The 18,884-nt window shown below is 37.9% G+C and overlaps 2 protein-coding genes across 13 annotated transcripts in view; one reads left to right on the top strand and one right to left on the bottom strand.

The window, feature by feature from the left end:
• Nucleotides 1-4,191, bottom strand: part of LOC138028369 (uncharacterized) — a 33,936-nt gene extending 29,745 nt beyond the window's left edge. For 2 of the 5 annotated variants that reach the window (XM_068875872.1, XM_068875878.1), the window contains exon 1: nucleotides 1,542-2,295. The gene's annotated coding sequence lies outside the window, so the exon portion shown is untranslated. Of the gene's footprint in view, nucleotides 1-1,541; nucleotides 2,296-4,112 lie in introns of those variants that run through there. The other 3 variants (XM_068875873.1, XM_068875879.1, XM_068875876.1) reach the window with 3 other exon arrangements.
• Nucleotides 1-11,167, top strand: part of LOC138028371 (CAP-Gly domain-containing linker protein 1-like) — a 26,989-nt gene extending 15,822 nt beyond the window's left edge. The window contains exons 2-6 of one of the 8 annotated variants that reach the window (XM_068875881.1): nucleotides 1,006-1,050; nucleotides 3,575-3,619; nucleotides 4,768-4,812; nucleotides 7,063-7,121; nucleotides 9,561-11,167. In XM_068875881.1, the coding sequence (XP_068731982.1) occupies nucleotides 7,112-7,121; nucleotides 9,561-10,582 (1,032 nt within the window). In that variant the 5' untranslated portion in view covers nucleotides 1,006-1,050; nucleotides 3,575-3,619; nucleotides 4,768-4,812; nucleotides 7,063-7,111 and the 3' untranslated portion in view covers nucleotides 10,583-11,167. Of the gene's footprint in view, nucleotides 1-1,005; nucleotides 1,051-3,359; nucleotides 3,417-3,574; nucleotides 3,620-4,441; nucleotides 4,610-4,767; nucleotides 4,813-5,366; nucleotides 5,424-7,062; nucleotides 7,122-9,560 lie in introns of those variants that run through there. The other 7 variants (XM_068875883.1, XM_068875887.1, XM_068875884.1 and 4 more) reach the window with 7 other exon arrangements.
• Nucleotides 11,168-18,884: the final 7,717 nt, after the last annotated feature.

The following is an 18,884-nucleotide window of genomic DNA, read 5'->3' as shown; positions in this document are numbered from 1 at the left end:
ACATGCCGTCTCATTTTCTTTTAAACCACAAATCACATGGATGATAGCTAAACACAGAAAACATCAATAGTGACAAAATTCACTGAATGATTGACAGGATCCTGCGAAATGCCATGTAGCTGCAGGTTGCAGCTGTTCAAAAAACAGGATGCAAATACCAAAACTACCTTCTTTCTTTCACTTTCAAATTGTTCAATTAAAACGAATTGTTTTTGCCCCAGGCGTGAATACTTTTTAGCTAAGCTCAGAAACACCCGCCGTTTCATAGAAAAGGCTAAACGAAACAAAATTCCTGCTTCGAATCAGTTGAAACCGTTAAACAATGCCATAGGTGATGTCGTTGTTATACTAGTATACAACTTGTTTTAAAGAAATATGCTGGCAGCGGAAAACCTGAGCAAGGGTTTGAGTGCATAAGGGGTCCGTTACAAATATCTAATGCATTTTTGTTATTTGGCCATTTATGTGCGGTACAATTATTTGTTAAACACGAACTGGAATATTCTCACAGTTTACATTTTCTCAGTTGTTACTGAGATCACTTGCGAAGTCGGAATGAAATTTTCAGAGGTCTGTTCTCGGATGAAAGGCATGACCTTTGATACAAAGCAATTGACAGGAAAATACACAGAGGGTACTTGGATGATACTTTGCCTTCACAGTGAATGATTACAGCAGACTCCAATGATTTATTTCCTGCTGCAAGTCTGGGCCTGCATGGTCCAATATTAATATCTTTTAATGGTAATTGAGTGTTTTTTTTCCTTCTTGAAATCACACCGTTATTCGTTGCTCAACAATTTACACAAGAAGTTTTATGTATAAAATAATTTCATTCCGTTTTCAGGCAAGTAAGATTGGAGCGATTCAAGATGATTCTTTTTTCTGCTTCAATCTAATCAATGATTATATTGGCTGATGAAGTGAGGTTTAAAGTAGTAGTTGTCATGAACATAGTCTAAAGAAGGTAATGATGAAGAATGATAGCATTTTATTGCACTTTAGGAGGAGAGGACAGAAGAAATTATCTCAAGCAGACTTTTATGAAAGGTTTGTGTCTTTGTTGTTTACTTTTGTCCCTGGGTTGTATTATTTTGTTTTAATTTTGAAGTATTTTGTAAAAAAGTAAGTGAGTTACTGCGGGTTTCAAATTGTAAGATAACTTCTCAGCTTACTTACGATGGCTAGAATGCTTCCAGTTTCAGAAAGATAAATTCTATGCATTTTATAGCAGCTCGGTTGCATTTTTAATAAAGTAAAAAGGAAATGACTCATCTGCACATCTTTTCTTATTGTGCTGTGAGTATCAGGAAGTGCAATGAATTGACTTACAGGATTTCTTTCCTTCAAGTTTAATTATTTAATTAAGTGTAAACATTCACGAATCCGAATACTCCAGTTTTGATGAATCTGAAAACATTAACAAATCCGGAAACATTTCCCCTAGTGTAAACGTAGCCTTAAGCTGGAACATCTATCACAAACTGAAACCAGGAGTAATTTTTCTACTTGAAAATCAAACAAACTAGTATGGCACAAACCTTTCACAAAGGTCTTCTGGAATCTTCTTGAGGTAATTTCGGCTGTGCTCTCTTCAGCCAAAGTGCAGTAAAATGCTTCTTAAGACTTTGCCCGTGACAACTGCTACTTTAATGCCTCGCTTCATCAGCCAATCGTTGATTGGATTGAAGGGGAAAACAATTCCTTTGCAAATTGTTGAGCAACAAACAATGATGCGATTTCAAGAAGGAAAAAAAACATTCATGCTATTAATGGTGTGATTTCAAAAAGGTAAAAAAACCATCAAATTGGATCACCCAGGATTACCGCACGAAATAAATCATTGGAGTGTGTAATCATTCATCAAGGCACAGTATCATCCAATGCTAATCAGTTGAACAAAACCTGTGCAATGGTTTGATTGCACAAGAGGTCCGCTATAAATATCTAATGCATTAATTTTTTTTGGCTGATTATGCGCGGTACAATTATTTGTTAAATGAGAACTCAAAGATTTTTGCACAGTTTGCATTTTCTCAGTTTTTACTGAGATCACTTGCAAAGTCGAAATGAAATTTTCGGAGGTCCGTTCTCGGATGAAAGGCACTTCCTTTGATACAAAGCAATTGACGGGAAAATACACACAGGGTACTTGGATGATACTGTGCCTTCACAGTGAATGATTACAGCAGACTCCAATGATTTATTTCCTGCTGCAAGTCTGGGCCTGCATGGTCCAATATTAATATCTTTTAATGGTAATTGAGTGTTTTTTCCTTCTTGAAATCACGCCATTATTCGTTGCTCAACAATTTACACCGGAAGTTTTATGTATAAAATAATTTCATTTAGTTCAATACAATATAAAAAGAAAGGAAAGGGACTTTATTTAAGTGTCTAGTCGTTCTAGCGCTGGAGCGCTAATTGGGGACACTGTAAACGGAAATTAACAATGAAAGTAAATCAAGTCAACTGTTGGTTTTTGAGGAGAGGGGAAACCGGAGTACCCGGAGAAAACCTCTTGGTGCAGAGTAGAGAACCAACAAACTCAGCCCAACCAATACCATACATGCCGTCTCATTTTCTTTTATTCCACAAATCACATGGATGATAGCTAAACACAGAAAACATCAATAATGGCAAAATTCACTGAATGATTGACAGGATCCTGCGAAATGCCATGTAGCAGCAGTTTGCAGCTGTTCAAAAAAACAGGATGCAAATACCAAAAATACCTTCCTTCTTTCACTTTCAAATTGTTCAATTAAAACGAATTGTTTTTGCCCCAGGCGTGAATACTTTTTAGCTAAGCTCGAAAACACCCGTCGTTTCATAGAAAAGGCTAAACGAAACAAAATTCCTGCTTCGAATCAGTTGAAACCGTTAAACAATGCCATAGGTGATGTCGTTGTTATACTAGTATACAACTTGTTTTAAAGAAATATGCTGGCAGCGTAAAACCTGAGCAAGGGTTTGAGTGCATAAGGGGTCCGTTACAAATATCTAATGCATTTTTGTTATTTGGCCATTTATGTGCGGTACAATTATTTGTTAAACACGAACTCGAAGATTTTTTCACAGTTTACATTTTCTGAGTTGTTACTGAGATCACTTGCGAAGTCGAAATGAAATTTTCAGAGGTCCGTTCTCGGATGAAACGCATGACCTTTGATACAAAGCAAGTGATGGGAAAATACACAGAGGGTACTTGGATGATACTGTGCCTTCACGGTGAATGATTACAGCAGACTCCAACGATTTATTTCCTGAAGCAAGTCTGGGCCTGCATGGTCCAATATTAATATCTTTTAATGGTAATTGAGTGTTTTTTTCCTTCTTGAAATCACACCGTTATTCGTTGCTCAACAATTTACACAAGAAGTTTTATGTATAAAATCATTTCATTCCATTTTCAGGCAAGTAAGATTGGAGCGATTCAAGATGATTCTTTTTTCTGCTTCAATCTAATCAATGATTATATTGGCTGATGAAGTGAGGTTTAAAGTAGTAGTTGTCATGAACATAGTCTAAAGAAGGTAGTGATGAAGAATGATAGCATTTTATTGCACTTTAGGAGGAGAGGACAGAAGAAATTATCTCAAGCAGACTTTTATGAAAGGTTTGTGTCTTTGTTGTTAATTTTTGTCCCTGGGTTGTATGTTAGTTTGTTTTAATTTTGAAGTATTTTTTAAAAAATTAAGTCAGTTACTCCGGGTTTCAAATTGCAAGATAACTTCTCAGCTTACTTACGACGGCTAGAACGCTTCAAGTTTCGGAAAGATGAATTCTATGAATTTTATAGCAGCTCTGTCACATTTTTAATAAGGTAAAAAGGAAATGACTCATCTGCACATCTTTTCTTATTGTGCTGTGAGTATCAGGAAGTGAAATGAATTGACTTACAGGATTTCTTTCCTTCAAGTTTAATTATTTAATTAAGTGTAAACATCCGCGAATCCGAATACTCCAGTTTTGATGAATCCGAAAACATTAACAAATCCGGAAACATTTCCCCTAGTGTAAACGTAGCCTTAAGCTGGAACATCTATCACAAACTGAAACCAGGAGTAATTTTTCTACTTGAAAATCCAACAAACTAGTATGGCACAAACCTTTCACAAAGGTCTTCTGGAATCTTCTTGAGGTAATTTCGGCTGTGCTCTCTTCAGCCAAAGTGCAATAAAATGCTTCTTAAGACTTTGCCCATGACAACTGCTACTTTAATGCCTCGCTTCATCAGCCAATCGTTGATTGGATTGAAGGGGAAAAAAAATCCTTTGCAAATTGTTGAGCAACAAACAATGATGTGATTTCAAGATGGAAAAAAAACCATCAAATTGGATCACCCTGGCTTATCGCACGAAATAAATCATTGGAGTGTGTAATCATTCATCAAGGCACAGTATCATCCGATGGCCTTCGCGGTGAATGGTTACAGCAGACTCCAATGATTTATTTCCTGCTGCAAGTCTGGGCCTGCATGGTCCAATATTAATATCTTTTAATGGTAATTGAGTGTTTTTTTCCTTCTTGAAATCACACCGTTATTCGTTGCTCAACAATTTACACAAGAAGTTTTATGTATAAAATCATTTCATTCCATTTTCAGGCAAGTAAGATTGGAGCGATTCAAGATGATTCTTTTCTCTGCTTCAATCTAATCAATGATTATATTGGCTGATGAAGTGAGGTTTAAAGTAGTAGTTGTCATGAACATAGTCTAAAGAAGGTAGTGATGAAGAATGATAGCATTTTATTGCACTTTAGGAGGAGAGGACAGAAGAAATTATCTCAAGCAGACTTTTATGAAAGGTTTGTGTCTTTGTTGTTTACTTTTGTCCCTGGGTTGTATGTTAGTTTGTTTTAATTTTGAAGTATTTTTTAAAAAAGTAAGTGAGTTACTCCGGGTTTAACTTCTCAGCTTACTTACGACAGCTAGAATGCTTGCAGTTTCGGAAAGATGAATTCTATGAATTTTATAGCAGCTCGGTCGCATTTTTAATAAAGTAAAAAGGAAATGACTCATCTGCACATCTTTTCTTATTGTGCTGTGATTGTAATCTGAAGTTTACTGTGTGATAACCTCCTGTTGTTGTAAGATTTTGAACGATTATTAAGGTAATTGCTCGCAAAGAGGGCACGAATACACCTTGAATTTGTAATTGAATTCCAACCAGAAATGTGTGCAATTATTACAAAATTTAGCTTTCGAGTTTAAGGCAAAATTGCCGGTTTGAAATTTTAATTTTTTGGACCTTTTTTAATCATAACCTTCCATACTACTCAGTCTTTTTACTTTTCTTGAGGTTTTGAAAGAATTAGCGCGTTATTTTTGTCTCAAAAATTTTTTTTATAGACTGTTGAGAGAAAATTCGCGTGTGCTTTCAAAAGCTCAAGAAAAACAAAAAAAAAGTGGACTCTAGGTAAGATTTCAAATTTAATTGTAGCGTTTCAAAGAAAAAAAGAATTTATTTTTAACTCAATATTCAAGTATTATTGATACAAACTCTCATAGTATGGATCCTTATAAACTCTTATAGTGCGCTAAGTTCACCATTGAACAGATGAACTCCAAAAGATTGTAAATCATTTCTGCCATCAATTTTCTCTAATTGACTAATCACATTTTGTCGAAGTTTGAGATTGTGTGGGTATTTGAAAAGATATTTTGCGTTAATAGCTAAGAAAGGAAACGGAACGGTGTTACTGGTTTTGTAAGCAAATCGAAGCTAAAGAAATTAAAACATATCGAAGAAGAAACCATCATTAATTTAGCCTGGCCTGCTTTACTCATATTGGGCAATAAAGTCTCTGCAAACAAGACAATGTCACCTGGTGACAATAGGTCCGCAGCACATGCATAACTCACTCACACTAACAGATCTGTTGGAAGCGTGCTTGAGTTGCAACAAAATGAACCCCCAAATCGGCAAGAATTTGTGACACAGAATTGAAAAATAAAGCAGCTGCTATTTCCAAAACGATGGAATTACCTGGGGATAAATAACCTCGTCTAGGAGAGTAAATGTTTGACAAGGCAGAAACAATGGTCAACCTCAAGAGTTGGGCGATTGTGATCTTTGTGTTGAATTCAGACTAACAAAAAAAAATGCGGTGTCTTGCTATCATTTTGACACAGATGTATCCTTTATTTCGCGAGAGAACATGCAAGGTAACTTGATCACGGCTCCCGCTGAATTTGATATCACTTTCGACTTTGCGATTTACTTGTGCAGCCAAAAGTACAATAGAAAAATTGAACATAGCAAAAATCTACCAAAATGTTTTTCGCTGATGGAAACTTTTTATATTCTCGGTTCAAAATTTAAGTTGTTTTTATGTCGCAAATTTTGTTAATGATGGCAAAATATTTTATTCTCGATCAACACTTCTGAAAACTTCCTTCTGCTCTTCCTAAAAGCTGTGTATCAATATTTTATTTACTTTTGCCTCAACATTTGTTTTGCATAAAGCAGGCTAACAAAATCTGTACCTTGCTTAGTTCGCATTTTTGAGTGTTAAAATAGAATTTTTGGTCCTATGTTTGTGGCGGCAACTCGTATATTTTGAGGTCACCCACCTAAATACTTACTCTGCCCGACAGAGCTTAATTTCTGTGAACTTTTGACTTAGAAAGCTATCAGATGCTCCGAGTGCACACTTAAACTCGTGGTGAAAAAGAAGTTGTAAGGGAACTTGAAAATGATGAACGTGTCAGCCTCAAAGCCAGTGTTTCTCGATTCCGTTTATTTTCTTCAATCTTTCTGGGTTTCGTATTTTACTAGTAACCACATAGTCTTCTCAGGGGGCTATTTACCTAAGACATCTCCCATGGCACTATTATAATGATAAACGGTTCCAAAACAATATCGTGTACTATTAGAGCTACATATCATGCAAAGATAACTTGAGTTCAGTTGACAATTATACGGCGCTGTGTTACTGCACTACCACACGTACACAATGCGTACCTATTTTAACCTATAGTTATGGGTCCGTTTGTTTTAGGCCTCAACAGATAATTATGGGAAACTCCTAATATCTCTTCCTTAACTTTTGCAGAAGCTGATCGAAAGAGCGTAGATATCTGGGTACAACTGTTCATCGAAAGATGTCTCATGGTGAGTCAGCAGCGAAGAGTTACAGCTAAGGAAACCAAAACATGGCTCTCTCTGATGTTTCCATCATTGCGCACCTTCCAATGTTTAAGACAATTCACTTTCATAAGCAAGCGTATCATTTTCGAAACAGTACTTTGCTGGGCATCTGCATTACCATATCAACATAGCAACTACGTCATGAATTTTGCAATCATACAGACATACATACATACTTAATTGACCGCTCCCCATAGGGGCTTTTCAGGGCCAATGAAACACAACGAAACGACGGAACAGAACAAGAACAACAACTGTTAAGAATACCAACTGGCTGGAGGCAAACCAGTTGGCTATTTACAAGTGCAGCTGGGAAGTTGAACCAGGGACTACCAGGATCAAATTCGACGAGTGGTCAGAGCGGTTCTTTAGGAATTTCTGGGTGGGGATGTGCCACTGGGACCCTGGAACCATTAGCCTATACCAGAGCTAATTCAGCTGAATTTTGCTACCCTATACTAGAGTAAACTCCCACCGATTTCCGTCTAAATACCGATACTTGACAGTTAATAATATCCAGAAGTGTTTCATGATAGCCATTTATCGACACTGTTGAGGCTGGGTTGCGTAAACTTAAACTTTGCCGACTCGATTTTTATGTTTTTGAGCGGGAAATTCTGGTTTCCTCAGTCTTGATAAAATCTTCAAGCGACTGGTCAGTTTCGTGAAAAATGATACCCTATTCTAGACCCAAACGCTCGGATTTATATACCCTATGCTAGAGTAAACTGCTTGAAAACCATACCCTTCACAGCGTCTCATACCTATATAGCCCGTATATGGCAGTTCCCCCCCCCCCCCCCCCGGGCACTTACAAGGGAAACACATAAAGTCTCGCCTTCAAAAGTCTTTGTCCGGGTCAAAATTTACCACCAATCCTGTTGTCTCTGACTAGAGCTCGAGATGATTCCTAATAACTCCTTTTCTGAGGCAAAATGACATTTTTACGAATTCAGAATCTGCGAGAAAAGAAACGTCTCAGTATGTGATTATCACGTGACAAGACAATTACCAAATACCCAAATAATTTGTGTGCTATCTTCAATGCCCACGTTGATAAAATAAGTTAACTAGTAAAGCTAACAAGATCCTCGATCTTGTCAAAAGGACATGCAAGGGTATGAAGGATATCACTACCCTGAGAACATTGTTCTGTGCATTGGTAAGATCCCAACTTGAGTACCGTACTGTCGTATGGGCACCTCAAACTGCTAGGAATATCAGCAAGTTAGAACAAATTCAGAGGAGCGCCACTAAGTTTATTATGAAGACAGATGATGACTGCGATACGCGCAGAAAACAATTGAATTCGTTGTCTTTGGAGGACAGAAGCTTTTTGTTTGACGTTTTATTCTTGTATTAAGTTTTTAACGGGTATATAAGTATAGACATATCTACATGTATTCAATTTTATACTGATTCTGATAGGAACCACCTTAGGGGAAGGGATGAACTTACACTCAAGAAGAACTTTACTAGAACTGCTACTTTTAAAAGCGGTTTCTTTAATAGGATCGTGGACATGTGAAATGTATTGCAATTGACAGTACGTCAGGCATCTAACATTTCTAATTCTAAGAAGGGTGCAAAGGACTTCTTGCTATCAAGATATGACTAAATTTTCAATTCTTTTCATTCATACATATAATCTTAGTTTTAATGATAGTTATTTATCTATTCATTTCTTATTTATGTTTTTTTGGGTGGTCTGCCTTTGCATGGGGTCTATGACTCTTTTGTAGACTATCCTTATGATGATGTTGTTTATTGTCATTGAACTGTAAAACTGTTAACTTAAATTTATCAGCATCGTTTCCATGCTAGAAAAGAGTGAGGGAAAATGAAGAACGTGTTACTCTCCCCAGGAAAATAAGATCATGAAATAAATGCGAATACCTCGAAGAATGTCTCACAGGCATTTACTTGTGCCTCGACTTTCTTGGGAACCCTGCATTTATACAGAGCCTGACGTTTAACCACGGAAAATTAGTATTGGTTTTTATCAGTTCAACTTAACACCAACTGCTCACAAGAGACAAAGAATAGAGCGGTTTTTACTTGAGTGTCGAAAGTAATTTGGTTTTGCTTTGGTTTTTCATTGCTACACTCTGTGATTGGTTTAAAATACTCGCGCCACTTTCTCAGCTAATCAGAAATGAAACCAAAACCAATTGTAGCTCGCGCCCGCAAGTTTTCCCGCGCTTTGAACTGCCTACATGTATTTTTTTCGAGTTTTGATTGGTTCACTGGATTGTTACTTTCTTTGTGATTGGCCAGAGTAATTACTTTGGTTTTGGTTTTACGACACTCAATTGAAAACTGCTCTAAAGTGACAGTTCTAAAGCGAAAAATCGTGTTGAACGTGTTGAGGTAATTTTGTTGTTTCTCGTCCATTTTTTTCAGATGCAGAACACGATGTAAGAAAGCAAGTGTCTCCGTACTTTTTAAGTGGTCTTCAGTCGCTAGAAAGTTTTGTCCAGGTTTTGGAAGAAACCCCTAATGATGTCAGTGCAAAAGCTGCTCAACGAATGATGCCTGATCTCCTTGATCGTGTAATCACGTCTCACGAAGCATTCAGCCGTGCTGCAACCGCAATACACCAGATAAATGACAGGCTGGCGAACGATTTTGAGACTGTTGTGGCAGAAGAAAAAAGCACGAATGACAGCCTCATACAAACTCGGCAAAGTTTAGTAAAAGTGGAAGAGAAGGTGAAAGTATTACAAGACGAGCGCGATGAAGTAAAGGAGCAACTTTCCAAGTTAGAGGTAAACCTTAGAAGCGAAGAGGAGTCCCTGCGAGAAACAAGAGAACGGTTAGAACGAGCTAAAGAATATCGCCCGAAAGGAGTTGCACTCGGTTTTGTTCTGGGAGGGATTTTTGGTGGGCCAGTTGGACTTTTGCTTGGTGGAGGTGCAGCGATGGCTGTTCGCAACGCTGATGTTTCCATTGCTGAAAAAGCAGTCGATGAATATTCAAATCAGGTAAAAAGCACCCGACGGAGACTTGCTACCAAGGAAACAGAACTTGGCAACTTAATACATGAACAAGTAGACCAAGAAATAGCCAAGAGGTGTATATGCCTGGAGTTGGAAAAGCTCAAAGCAAAAAAGGAGGATATAAAGAAATCCCAGGAGCGTTTTGCAAAATTGGATTATGCCATTAAAAGTTGTACCACGTTTGTGGACACTACAGCATCACGAGCAAAGATGCTAGCAGATGAAGCAAGTGGTCAACTGCCTGATATCGAAGCCATGGTGCTCCCCTTAAAAGCAATTGCTGGTGATATCGCTGAGGCGTCTCTTTGCGACACACGGCTGTTATCTGGGCGTGTCGACATGAAAGGAATTGGAGCGAAGATCAAAGTGATAAATTCCAAGGCACTGAAGAGTGTTACATCTAGCGAAATTGATCAATGGGCGTGATTACAATATATCTTAACTTAAGCCTTCATTTGGCGCGAAAATATTTGTTCGCGGACATCATCTGTTCCGAGAAGGGAACGGTGAGCTTCGAGGAACAGATAATGGCCAAGGACAAATATCCGTGCATATTTTAAAGCCAAATTTAGGCTATTATGTTTATTATCCTTCAAATATTTTACTGAAGGCCACTCATTTTAGAAGACCTATTTTCAAAGCTTTTAATTGAATGTTAAAATAATTCTGTCGGTGTTCAAAATATTGTTAGTCTTTTCAAATTGTTTAGTTCTATTCAATTCAAAAATTTGCTTGAGATTAAAACAAAACGTGTGAACATAGATAGCAAAGTTCCAAAACTGGAGAATATCATCGGATAATCTCCTCAAGTGAAGTGTTTGGACCAATCCCGCGCGCGAAAAATATTTGATTGATTATAACCCGTAGGTGCTCATTGCTCATAGCACAAGTCAATATTTACTGAACAATGTATACAGTTTCTGATTGGTCAAGGACGAATGAGTACTTTATAGAGTGTAATATGGAAGCTGCCATGGAAACAATTTTTTTTAAAAAACACGAATGCACAATATATTTAACAGATTTTCAGTCTCTTGAGCACAAGCCCATTTTGAAAACAAAAGCTTTCTCTCCTAACACGTGTGCCGGAAACGCACATTTTATTTTATTTTTTTATTTTTTATTTTATTTATTTTTTTTATTCCACACACACACACAAAACAAACAACTTACTTACAGGGTAGACAGTTTTACATATTTACAGTAAAACAGTATACATTGCTTCCCATACTGAAAAGGAAATCAAAGCTTTAAAGTTTAAGGGCTGTCGGTTGCAAGGCTGTTGTCAAAAGGCGGTGAAGGATTAGTTGGTTTAGGAACTTATCAAAATAAAAGAGGCAAGAAAAAAAGAGGAGTTTTCTAAATTAAAGTTTTCAGTAATTCCCACTTCGTTTGTAAGGTGCCCGCAGCTTGTTGTTCAAATAGATAGATCGACTTAAGATATCTGAAAAAGCCTTCTACCTTTGGTAGCGTTTTATTGCTTTTACAAACCCAGATATAATGTCTTGCTAAAAGGAGGCAAAAATTCACTTGACAATGATTTTTGGACGAGTCTGGCATCAAACCTAATGCTATAAGAAGATTGAATTGGTAGCTTTCTGGAATATGAGACGAAATAAAGCGTTGTATTACGAAGGTCCAAAAAGCGGTCACTCTGGGAGAGGACCAAAAGAGGTGACTAAATTTTTCTGTTCATCTTTGCAAAAGGATCAGTTTGGGTCGTCTTGTAGGCCGATTTTAACTAAAAATTCGTTAGTTGCTATTCGTCTGTGCAAAACCTTGAACTGGAATTCGAGAAGTCTTGTGCTTGTACAGCACTTAAAAGCGAGTTGGTAAGTATCATGCCACTTAATGCATTCTTCGTCTTCTATACCGCATTCCGTTACCCATTTCTGCATGCTGAGCCGGCCTAGGAGGTACAATTTTTCTTGATATAAGTTTTGTGTAAACTAGTTTGTTTGCTTTTTGAGCTTTCAGTAGTTTAGTTGAAAAACTGTCATACTTGTTTTTAGGATCATTGGGTACAAAACTGTTTTGATGTGTTTTCCATAAGAGTTTAATTGTGGACAAAGTTCCGCAGTACTTAAGAGGGCAAACTGTTATTCCGTACCTAGTCTGCAATTCTGTGAGAGAAAATTATTGGAATCGCCCTTCAAATGTTTCACCATTGTAATACCTGCACCATGCCACTCAGGGTAGTAAACGGGGCGGTTGTCAATTCTAATCAGCGAATTATACCACAAACTTTGGTTGACAAAGTGATTCTCTGAAATTATTCGGTCTTCGAAATTAATTTCTGCCCAAATTTTCAGAACTTCACTAATGAAGCTATCTTTAGATTGAAGAATATTTTTGGAGTCATTTGTGTTAAGGTTGCCAGTAAGAACTGTTTTTCCGCCGAAAGCCTTTAACTCAAGATCAAGGAACAGTTTCCATTTGCCTCGGTTTTCTGCATCCAAATATTTTTTTATCCAGGTGGCTTTCAAGGACTTACTAAAAGGAACAATATCTATCATTTTAAGGCCCCCGTTTGGATAGTCATTAATGATAGTGTTTCGCTTAATTTTGTCTCCTTTTCCATTCCAGAGGAAGGCGAAAAAAAGTTTGTTTACTTCTTCAATAGCCTTTACATTTAAAGGTAGGGGTGATAAGACATAAACAAGTTGCGAGAAAACAAGGCTTTTAAGTACTGCTATTTTACCCATTAGTGTCAGTCTGCTTTAGTTCTAGCTGCTTAATATATTCCTGACCTTTTCGAGTTTTTCGTCGTAATTTAAATCAGTGGTTTCCTCCGGGTGAACTGAAAGCCAGACTCTTAGTATTTTGGCCATTTAAAATTCCTCTCAGGAAAAGGAACATCACTGCTCCCACATTTTGATTCAATCCATAGTGCCTCTGTTTTTTTGTCATTCAATTTCAAACCCGAAACTTTGTAAAAGTCGTCCACAGTTTGCAGGCAAGCTTTTAGAGAATCCCTTGATCCATCTAGTATTAACGTTGGAAACAATTTTTAGAACTCGTGCCCATAAATCTCGAAATACATCGCTTTCACACGATTTCCTAAACCTATTTGACCTTACATAGCTAAATCACAATCCAACAATGTCAGCAGCAAGATATTTTATTATCTTTTGCCAGCTGACCAATTTAAAATAAATTGGATACTTCAATTGTCCAAATTTAAAATAAATTAGGTATGCACTCGAAAGACAATTCACCCCATGCAGGCAGTGTCGGTGTAGCGCGGCACTGGTAACACGAGGCAGTGTGTATACGTATTTCGACGCTTTAAGTGTATGAGTGAAACTTTATTTAACCACAGGTAATTCATCAGCTATTTACAGAAAGATCAAAACTAGAACTACTCAACTATAACTATAAACTACACTGAATTAAAAAGCTGCTTGCCGTGAATGCCTTGCCTTATAGAGCTTTGCTGATTTCGCGTTTGAACGACCTGAGGGATTTCGCGCACCGAGCCCCATAAGGAAGGCGATTCCACAGTGTGGCGCCACTATAACTAAAACTATTTTTGAAATAACCTGTGCATGGCAATCTAACATTAAGTTTGTTCTCTTAGTCCCTCAAATTGTAGCTTGTATGTTGTTCAGAAAATTTCGACGCTAAATAGTCCGGAGCTAACCGATGTAGGCATTTGAATACCATGGTGGCCTTTTGTATGTTTCGTTGGCGATCAAGATTTTTCCACCCCAGGATTTCCAGCAATTGGCCAGCATTAACTTCATAATTAAAGAAGGTTAAAACGCGGGCTTCTCTATTCTGCAACTTTTGCAGCTTGCAATAGGACATTTGCATGATGACGCCATTTGACTACAAGTACCAGAATCCTTCAGGTTTCGGTTGTCTCATGTTAATTAGAGCTATTGTTATTTTTACCCCACTGGGAATACAAAATTTAAATATGAAAAGAAAAACAAACTGGATTGTGGTAGTTGTAGTCAAATGACGCCATCGTGAAAATTGCCAATTGTCTTGTAAAGTATCCCCAGTCACAGGTTCCCCAAACAGTGCTATAGTAGTCAAAGTGAGGTTGTATTAAAGCTTGGTGTATAAGATGTAAGGTGGCCGGAGAAACCAGGTACCTAACACCCCCTAACACGTTTCATGGCAACGATTCCAGAATCGATCATTTTGGTTAGTTTTTCAATGTGGCAATTCCAGCTGAGTTTGTCATCAGTGGTTATACCAAGTGATTTTGTAGTTGCAACCTGTTTAACCCGAGTACCTTTCATCAAGATTGAGGTATGAATGAAATGAAATACTTTATTAATGTATCGATGTATTTAGCTTTTACAACTAATTGGGGACACAACAGACTCAAGCAAAGCTGTAACAGTTGAATGAATCGCACGAAACCTGACTGATGTTTACTTTTACTTTACTTTACTTTATTTATTTCACAGCAAAGAAGCAAATTACAAGTATGCAAATACTTAACTATGACACTAAAAACAAGTATGCTGTTGGAAACCCACAAAACAGGAATGAACTTCCCTAACACGTGTAGGCTACCAAAAAAATAAAATAAAATAAAATAAAAATAATAATAATAATAGTAGTACTAATTAAATAAATAAAAATTAATTAATTGATTAATTAAAAAGTAAAAAAAAAAAAAAAGAATGTAAGATCAGTCATGGCGATCGATCTGAAGACAAAACAACTTTAACTCTTGTTTGAACTTAGAGACTGAGTCACTTTTTTTAACAGATAAAGGTAACTTATTCCATGAACGTACAGCTCTAGGAAAAAAAGAGTACTTGAATGTGTCAGTTCTAGCATAAATACTTTTAAACATTAGTTCAGTATTTCTTAAATTATAAGATTCGAGTTCATAAAATTGTAGATAACCAGACACATCAAGGTCATATTGACCGTGTAGACATTTAAATAGGAAAAGCAGATCCAAGTAAATTCTTCTTGAAGAAAGTGACACGAGGCCAGTTTTCAATAAACGATCAGAATATGATAACTTGCTTCCAACCATAAGTTTGGTAGCACGACGCTGTACACCTTCAATCATATTGCTTAAATAGGCCTGATGGGGAGACCAGACTTGTGAAGCATAGTCAAGATGAGGTCTAACAAGATGAATATAAAGCTTTTTGATTACATCAGTATTAGCGTGGGTTCCACAAGTTCTTCTAATTAGTCGTAGCACTCTATTAGCTTTATTTACTTTGTTTACAATGTGATCATGCCAGGAGGGCTTACTGTTAACTAAAACACCCAGGTCTTTCTCACATGCAGATTTAGATAATATATTGCCTCCAAGAAAATATGTTGTTTCTAACGGCTTTTGCTTTTTCGTAAGACTAAGATGTTTACATTTAGAGGCATTATAAGACATTCCCCATAACTCACTCCAATCTACAATTGTATTGAGGTCAGACTGAAGAATGGCTTGGTCAGCTGGAACAAGCAATTTCCTATAACATTTAGCATCATCTGCATAAAGGGGGATATTTGTGTCAGTGCTGATATCGTCAGCAATGTCATTTATAAAAATGAGGAAAAGGAGAGGGCCAATAATGGATCCCTGTGGAACACCAGAAGGGACATATCTCCAGTCGGAAGCAAATCCATCAATCACAGTTCTGTGTCGTCTGTTAGCAAGATAACTCCTTAACCATGCTAAGAGTGGATCCCTCACACCAACCATTTCTAATTTATACAGCAGTTTTTCATGAGGAACTTTATCGAAGGCTTTAGCTATGTCAAGATATATTACATCAGTGTGGATACCATCATCGAGCGATTTGGCCATTGTGTGAGCAAATTGTAGGAGCTGTGTAATACATGATCTCTGTTTCCTAAATCCGTGCTGTTGGGAGTACAAGAATCCTGAGACATGTTGGTATAATCTTGTGTGAACTTGTCTTTCTAAAACTTTAGATAGTATGGGTAATAAAGCGATACCACGGTAATTTGAGACAACATCTTTCTGATCAGATTTAAAAACAGGGGTAAGATTACAATCCTTCCATTTACTTGGGAAAATTCCATCATTTAGGGATTTATTAAAGATATAGGTAACAGAGTTACTAATTTCAGGTGCCAGATTCTTTAGAAGTAGAGGGGGTATTCCATCAGGACCAGGACTCTTTGAAGGATTAAGATGAAGCAGAGTAGTCAAGACATCAGATGCAGGCAGTGTAATATGAGATAAGCACTCACGAACAGAAACTTTTGCATGGCAACCAGGTGGAGGAGGTTCATTATCAACATGATTAAAAACTGAGTGAAAATAGTTGTTAAATAAGTTAGCTTTGTCAGTAGGATTGAATACAGGTGTGTATAATTAGCACGCTCTTTCCATGAGAGGTGTTCGTCAAGGGTGACCCCTAAGTGACAGAATTTGCTGATGCTCTCGATGCCACCGTCTTCCATATAGCTGGATCTTAAATTGAGAGGCACATGCAGGTTACATGCTACAAGGCCAACGTTTGCAAAAACGTAATCATTCCTTGTACTTGTACATGTTCATTGCCGTGACTTTAAAATCGTCAGTTCCCACAGCCTGCTCCCGTCTGACCTTTTAGCTTAGTCGGTAGAGCAGCGGTGATCTAACCCAAAGGTCGTGGGTTCAATTCCCACCCTGGTCAGAGTTTTTCTCTGTCCTTGTGTGGGCCCATTTCCATCAGTAGGTTCATATGGGGTAGATACTTAGCACTTCACATTAAACTCTAATCACTGTTCACATGCAAGTTTATGTGCTGTACCAAAGAGCATATATTTGGTCTTAGTAAGATTTAGAACAAGCTTAGTGTTTTTCATCCCCTGTTCAATTCTTTGGAGGTCTTGTTGGATTTCCGTCATGATGTAGTCCGAATCCGAGTCAGTGGTATATATGACGGTGTCATCTGCATGCATGCTGACGTTGGGTGGCAATAAACCGAGTGAGAGGTCGTTAATATATAACACAAAGAGTAAGGGGCCTAATAGTGAAGCTTGATGGACTCCATAATCCAAGGGAAGTCAAGATGATAATTCGTTCCCAAATTTACTCTCTCACGTTGAGTGGGTGGAGAAACCACTTATAGCTGCGCCCTCTTACTCCGTAATGCTGTAATTGTGGAGAAGGCACTTATGATGGACGAGATCGGACGCCTTCTTTAGGGCGATAAAGACGGCACCCGTCAACAGCAGTTTGGGTAGAGTGGCGTTTCCTGAAGCCTGACTGGTGTTTTGATAAGACATTATTTGCAGTTAAGAACAAGAACAGTTGTACTTGAACCGCACATTCCATTATCTTTGAGATAAGGGGAAGCACGGATCGGACGGTGGTTGTTGACATCATCTTTTTCCCCTGACTTGTAAATGGGCGTCACCTTAGCCTCCTTTCATTCCTGAGGGATATCAGCCGTCAAGATCGTTAAATTGATGAGATGTACAATCGGTTTAGCTATTTCAAGTGCTGCGTCCTTTAGAGCCTTGGCAGGGATTCCATCGAGTCCGGTGGCTTTTGATGTTTTTAGCTTCCACAGCTCCTGTTTGACAAATGTTGGGCTCACATCCTTTAGAGTAACTGAGTCCCGGTCGACTCTGGGTGTAAGTACTCGTGGTGTTGAAGTGTGAGAAAAATGCCTACATGAGGTACCAGCAATAGTTGTGACGTATTCGTTAAAGTTAATAGCTGATAGGTTCTCAGTCTCATTCGTAGTTTTTAATTTTCTTGGCAGGATCTAAGTGTTTTCCACATTTATTTCGAGTCCTGTTCTTCAGATAGGCGAGTGAAGTAATCATGACTTGTTTTTCTCTCTACGGAGTTTCAGATTTACTGCATTTTGTAATCGTTTTATGTGTACTCCAGTGAAGCTCTTTATTTGCTTTGAAGGCCTTTTCGTGGTAGCATTCTCTCTCTCTTTCATTAGGTTCTTTATTTCAGCTGTTAGCCACTGCAGTGACTTTGCGCGCACCCAGCGCACCCGGCGCGCGCACATCTCCTCAGGGGCTTCGGATGAAATGTCTAGTTCTAATATGTCAGTCGTGAACATGATCGTAGTTTTTGTAATTTCTAACATCGACAAATCGAGGCGGTGGAAGTTTGAATCTGTGTAGTTTCCGATCCCAGTGATCTCTCAGTGGTCGGTGAAACCAACGCGGAATGACACTAGAGACATATAGTTCAGGTCTTGAAGTTAAAAACAAATCATTTAAAGTTCTTGAATTCTCTGTTACTCTGGTAGGCTCTGTAATAACTTAGTTCAACTGAAACAAATTTATTACTCGCTTAAACTTCATTGTCGCTTATTTTGCAGCGACATAATTGAAGTTTAAGTCTCCCAGCAAAATAGTTTCAGTTTCATTGATTGGTTAAGATTGTCGAGAATTTTTCCCAGGCTGTCAGTGAAGATAGCAACATCGAATTCCGGTGGGTTTTAGATAGCGACCAAGATTGTCTTTGTTTTCGGTGGTAACAGTTCAAATTGCCTCCGTGTACAAAACGTGTGTGTGTGTGTTATAGTTGCATCGATCAGGCCCTTTTCAAAATTTACATCGTGAAACCTGGAAATAAGTGCAACAGAGGGTCGTTTTCGTTCAGTAGTTTGCTTGGAGAAAGTAAAATGGCAGTGGGTGAGAAGGGTGTGGGACAGGGATTTGTACATTTCTCACCAGTGAAATTAAGCATCGAGTTCACGGCGAACGGCAAGCGCCGGGCCGAAATTTATCTACATATTTCCAACAACTTCTCGAAACAAAGAGA

This window comes from Montipora capricornis, chromosome 13, assembly GCF_036669925.1.
Source record: "Montipora capricornis isolate CH-2021 chromosome 13, ASM3666992v2, whole genome shotgun sequence".
Taxonomy (NCBI): Eukaryota; Metazoa; Cnidaria; class Anthozoa; order Scleractinia; family Acroporidae; genus Montipora; species Montipora capricornis.
This window is presented reverse-complemented; position numbering and strand designations above follow the sequence as displayed.